Source organism: Spea bombifrons, chromosome 11 (assembly GCF_027358695.1).
Source record: "Spea bombifrons isolate aSpeBom1 chromosome 11, aSpeBom1.2.pri, whole genome shotgun sequence".
NCBI lineage: Eukaryota > Metazoa > Chordata > Amphibia > Anura > Pelobatidae > Spea > Spea bombifrons.
The window spans coordinates 12,294,175-12,300,700 of record NC_071097.1 but is presented as its reverse complement, the minus strand read 5'-3'; the positions used below and the strand labels follow the sequence as shown (position 1 = coordinate 12,300,700).

The 6,526-nt window shown below is 36.2% G+C and overlaps 1 protein-coding gene across 1 annotated transcript in view; it reads right to left on the bottom strand.

Moving 5' to 3' along the window:
- Positions 1 to 725: 725 nt before the first annotated feature.
- Positions 726 to 6,526, bottom strand: part of NPFFR1 (neuropeptide FF receptor 1) — a 58,007-nt gene continuing 52,206 nt past the window's right edge. Inside the window, exon 4 of the mRNA XM_053449916.1 lies at positions 726 to 1,939. Within this exon, the coding sequence (XP_053305891.1) occupies positions 1,051 to 1,939 (889 nt within the window). The 3' untranslated portion in view covers positions 726 to 1,050. The remainder of the gene's footprint in view (positions 1,940 to 6,526) is intronic.

The window sequence follows — 6,526 nt, the reverse complement described above, 5'->3', positions numbered from 1 at the left end:
AGAACCTTTCCAATGGGCTATTACAGGATTACTATTTCAAGAGTCTCAGGGTCAGCTCATTTAGAAAGTTACCAGTTATGCATATATTCTAAACAGTGATAATATCATTATCTTGACTTTTCAAGACACAACCTTCTAATGAAAATAGATTTCCCATAAAGCAACTTCTTGGTGCTTAGGGACATTACTGTCCCACACTCATTGATAAAAAAAAGCAGAGGGCATTCCTCTCATGTTATCTTTGAAATGGATAAGAAACTAGCTGATCTTTTGCATTTAACTGTTTAGTTATGCTCGCAATAAAGCCACTTAGATTATTAGATAATGCTAAGCGTATGACAAAATATGAACATCTTTGAACCTCATAGGTTCTTTGCAGAAAACAGTGATTCAGATTAGCAACACCACTGTTCCACTTAGGGATCTTAATCTTATATGTCCCATGTTTTGTAGTACTTCATTAAGTGTTCCTGTCATGTAAGGAACAGACCAGGCTTCACTTAACGACTATATGGTTGCATTAGCAAATATATATTCATTCTACATCATCATTTTAAAAACCCAGTAAAACGTGACACGACTAAATATCTCCACTAGGTCATACATTTAACAAAGGCAACAAAACAAAGGCACAAAAACAATTTTCAACATGTTTTTTAAAAAAATTGATAAAGGTATTTTGTTTTAATTCATTCTGAGTTTGTGTATTTTCACTTACCCCAATATTTACCATTATATTTGTAGATTTTCTCCCCTATGAAAATATATGTAAGAATCTGTAATTCTGGTTATATACTGTTTGATTAAAGATTTTTTTGTAATGTAGCCTTTACACAGGTGTATGAAAACATTCGTCCTTTCAATTGTATTTTTGATTTCTGGAAAAAAGTTAAACTGGTTACATCATGGTTACCAAAAATAAAGCATGGTACTCTATGCCCTTGGATTAAGGTGTATAATACAGCTCGGGAGCTAAGCGTTTTGCAGATTTTAACATATTTCCATTTTGATATCCTACACTGTCCTTTTAGATGTAAGAGCTCATTTACTTTAGATATCCCAGGCAGGGATGCTGACTGTATTATTGGAGACTTTATTATCTAGGTCTTCAACAACCAGACCATGATGAGCAATCTTTCCACTCCTTAAAGAAAACATACCAGTCTTTGCGGTAGTGCTGTTACAAGAATCAGAACCCTGAGCTGAATCACTAGGCTGCACTTCTACAAAAATCCTTTTTCGTACACCAAACAAATTGCCGCTGTTTTTTCTCTCTGAGTATGTTTCTTTATGCTCCCTTTTCATTGTGCAGAACTGTACATTGAAGGCTTCTTGAAACCCCCGACGGAAGTTTTCATTAAAGTACCCATAAATAATTGGGTTGATACTACTGTTGAAGAAGGCCAACCAATGCGCAAAGGGAAATACATAGACTGCAATCAAGTTGATCTGATAATCTGTGAGCTTTCCATAATCAGTAAGAAGCATTAAGGTCCACAGCGGAAGCCAGGAAATAGTGAAGAACAAAGCTACAATTATTAACATGTTGATGACTCTGACTTTTCTCTTGGAAACTCTTCGACCTTCATTTTCCTCAGACATGGATCCTCGTATGGTGGCAGATGACTTGAACAACTTGAAGGCAATCCGAGCATACATAATAACAATCAAAGTAAGAGGAGCCAGGTAAATGTGTGAAAACAGAACAGTTGTATATATCTTGTGCATTTCCTTGTCTGGCCATTCTTCCCAACATGAATATAATGGATAATAGTTATTGTAGTCATCGACCATGAAGTGATATTCATCTCTGGTCACCGTCAGTGTAACCGCAGAAGGACACATGATGATCAGAGCCAGCACCCAAATGATGATTATGGTGATTATAGCTTTTTTCAGAGTGAGCTTCTGTCTAAACGGATACACAATGCAACGGAACCTGCCAAAAACAAAACAAAGCACTTGGAGTGAGGTTGATAGAAGAGCGAGAAGACATTTATGGGAAATTAAGATGTTTTGGCAACTTGGGTGCCTAGATGTGGTGGTGACGTTACGGATGATGACACAAAAGAAATGCTCTACAGAGGCAATGTGAACTGTGATGAACTTTATATCAACCATTTTGCAAGGGCTACACAATGGTGCATGAAATGCCATTAATAACAATATATTAAGCCAGTTATAGTTTTAGGGTAGTAGGTAGTAGATATTACAGTATAGCTTCATATCAAGGCTTCAATAAAAGTGTATTGGTGTACAGTACGATAGACAGCTCAGAGAGCAGGTAGTCTCTGATTGGGAGCTGACACATCTTGTTTTAATTATTTCCAGGTAAATTTTATGTTCAGATTAGTAAGAGCTTGCTGAGTATTGTGTTTAACAACCCAGGATTTAAGCATTGACAGGATTACTTGAGTGCATGAGAATTTAATAAGATAGGGGTGTTTGCACTCTAGAGTTTGGATCACAGCCCATGATTCCCCAATAATGGACTACATGATTGGGCATGGAATATAATTTACATACATAGTGCCCAGGGTTCAGGTCAGTGCGGATAGGGCAAATTAGGCTTAGGAGGAGGAAGGGCTAGTGAGCAGAAATAATGGGAGATGTTTAAAAGATGCATTGTGGTAGATTCAGACCTTTCTGGATAAATCTGCCACAAAGATTGGTTTCCTTCCTCCCAATGTTTCTATGTTTCAGATCAGGATCTGTGCTGGCTAGGGGGTACTAGTAGTCCACTCAGTGTGGGCTGATCCTGGGCGAGTGGCAAGCAGTGCGGGCACCATGCAAGGGATGTTATGTAGTCTCAGGGACCCAGGCAGTAATCAGGATTGCATCAGTTAGCAAGTTTAAGCTAACAAGACTTATCAGTTGATTCATATGTTTATTACAGGTTGCCATAAAATAAATTGTCAGCATTCCATACACCGTGGCCTTGTATTGACATGCCTCTGTATCTGTTTCTTAATAAGAATATCATTTAAAGACCATATTGACATGTAACATAATTTTTTTTCCTTTTGTAACAGTGGTAACTGAAAGGTTATATCCCTTCTTTTTCTATCTTCAATATTTACGTTACATAGTTACATAGTTATATAGGCTGAAAAAAGAAATGCGTCCATCAAGTTTAGCCTTTCCTATATCTGTTAATTTGTTGCTGTTGATCCAAAGGAAGGCAAAAAAACCTAGTATGGCTCTTTATAATTTTGCACTAACCAGGGAAAAAATTCCTTCTTGACCCCAAAATGGCAGTCAGATTTCTCCTTGGATCAATAAGCTGTTTCGCCATAATTAAAGATTATATCCCCGAATATTATGTTTTTCCAGGTATCCATCCAGTTGCTGTTTAAACATCTGTACAGACTCTGATAAAACTCTTTCCTCTGCTTTAGTCTAAATCTCCTTTCTTCCAGTCTAAACGCATGACCTCGTGTCCTATGCATAGTCCTGTTTATGAACAGATTTCCACACAATGGTTTGTATTGGCCCCGAATATATTTATATAATGCTATCATATCCCCTCTGAGGCGCCGTTTTTCTAAACTAAACAGATTTAAATTAGTTAACCTTTCTTCATAACTATAGTGCTCCATTCCTTTTATTAATTTTGTAGCCCGCCTCTGCACCCTTTCTAGTGCCGTGATATCCTTCTTTAGAATAGGTGCCCAAAATTGCACAGCATACTCAAGGTGTGGCCTTACCATTGATTTATACAGAGGCAAAATGGTATTTTTATCCCGCAAATTGATGCCCCTTTTTATACACGACAATACCTTACTGGCCTTAGCAACCGCAGACTGACATTGCACATTGTTGCCTAGTTTGTTGTCTATAACAATTCCCAAATCCTTCTCATTTGTCGTTACCCCTAATTCACTACCGTTTAGGGTGTAGGTTGCTTGTGCATTCCCTACCCTAAAGTGCATAACTTTACATTTATCTACATTGAATTTCATTTGCCAACGTTCATTTTTTGCATGCTTCACGCACATTGTAGTATTTGCTTTAAAAACAAAATGAATGTTGTAGAATCCTGAAAACTTCTATAACGTTTAAATAAAAACCTTTACTAAGGTGGGAGGAAAGTCAAGCAAAATAATGTTCTGGAATTCAATAATCATGCAAAAAACTAGATAAAGGGAATAAAAGGATCACAGTGGATAAAAGTGGTGCATATGTAGATAATTCATGGATTTTTGCAACAAATAGCTCACAAAATTGACTGTCACATCTAAAACGGTGGCATTACATCCACAATAGATTTACTGCTTAATTCCATTTATACATATCATAATGTTACTGTCATGATATTGCACATAGATATAAAACCATGCAGGATCTTCCAAAAAGGCTCAATCCAAAATATAAATCTATATCAAATAAATTATTTGGAAATGACACTGTTACCCTAAGCATTGGTGGTATTTTTATATAAATGGTTTGGAAATAACTATCCTCAGGAGTGCTTGTTACATCAATAATACCATTAAATGATTTTGAATATGCTATTCTTTGGAATATAATGGCAATTTCCTTCGGCGGAGACATCTGGGAATTTTGTACAATTCAGCTGCAATTATCCGAGTAATAAGGTTATTACTTCCCTGTTGAGCGCAAGTCGTAGCAGATGAAGCTTCAGCATGGAACACTTCCAATGTATTTCAAAGCTTGTTTGTGAACCACAACCCACAACTATCCAAGTGTGTCTGTAATGGGGTATTTTATTCAGTACCTGAAGAAGAATGGTGCACCACACTCTTGTCTACTTATAATGGGGCTTTTTCATTTTGTTTTGTTCATGTTCATAGGTGATTTGGCATATTTATCTCTGAATTGCTTTGCTTTGTTCCAGCAACTAAATTGAGGCTCTTCTGCTAGGCTAATTAGTTTTATTACATAGAAAATAATTGCAGGTTTTGGCGGTTAAAAAAAAGAAATAAACATTTTAAAACAAAGCTCAATTTAGGAATAGGTGCTGGCATAAAAAGCATTCCTTTGCATTATGGGATGATTAGCATTTGTTTGTGAATGTGGTACTTAAAACTAATTGGTACACAGAGGATGCATCCAACTATTATTTTCCAGGCAATGTTTGTTGACCTTCATAGTATATTTGGCAGGAATTCTAGTGGAACCTTTGCAGTAATTAGTAATGCGAAAAACTGTCTAAGTGGAATTTTCATTAGGCTTAGTGGCAGGCACCGTCACCTGTGACTGTTAGTCTCGGGGATATACCAGTCTGCAAATTGTCTATTCTTGACGGTTTTGGAACACAGATCTCTTTATCCCTGAACTTCTTGGTCTGCACATGTAGAGGCTACTGTAAATCAGCTTTAGTGTACTCCGGTTACACACCTTTTCTATGAGCATATACTCTATATAAACTGTTGTAATTTATATTTTTAGAACACACCTGCATTTTCTTTCATGCTGAATGTTTTCTTGTTTTTGAAATCATGCCAAATCCTAACACTAATGGGTTTGTAGTAATAGTATTCCATTTATTCCAAAATATTGAAGTCACAATTACAGCCCTTACGAAAAATTACTGCAGTTTTTTCTGAAGTAATACTGCAGTTTTTTGGACATGAAAAAACTGCAATACTGCACTTTTACTGCAGTATTACTGCACATTTACTGCACTTTTACAGCATTTGTACTTCACTGTACTGCAGTTTTACTGCAGTTATTTTTGTAAGGAAGAACAAATGCGATAAAGCTGCAGTACATTGAAGTACAACTGTAGGTTTGCAATATAATGCTGTAAAAGTGCAGTAAATGTGCAGTAGTACGGCAGTAAAAGTGCAGTATTGCAGTTTTTTCATGTCCAAAAAACTGCAGTATTACTTCAGAAAAAAACTGCAGTAATTGGACTGGACCAGAAGAAATATTTGGGTGATTTTGTAATACACTTAAATAAAAATAACTTTGGTATATGTCACACTAATGAGCATAACAAGGAGAAAATTTATTTATTTAGATCTCGAGATCTATTTTGGAAGATCTATTTTCTTGTCTATTCCATGTGATTTTTTTTTAAATCTTAATAAATGTAACTTTATTTTCTTTGTTGTCTGGACTATGCACACAATAACACACTTTAAGAGTGTATACATGAATAGTTATGTGTGGACATTTTAGTCCATGGATGAATCACATCCCATTCCTTAGAATTTAGATAAATTGCACCAACTTTTCCGAATTCAATGGACAAAAAAGCTATAAAAAGGATTTCAAGCAAACGTAGTACCCTATAGATATAATAAGAGAATCCCTTGATAAGGCAGGACGGGTTTACATTTATTTATATTTTGGCTATATAAAATGACATGCCTATCTCTCTCCCCTCTTCCACAAACATGTAACTTAACTCTTCAGTATCCCGCTGCTCACATAGTCCCGCTTCTCCCTAAGCATCACATTATGTAATGCTATAGAGTATGAACAATGACCTGAGGGGAGCCCTTGAGGTTCGGACATGATGCCACTAAGAATGGTGCATTCATTCTAAGATTTTAAC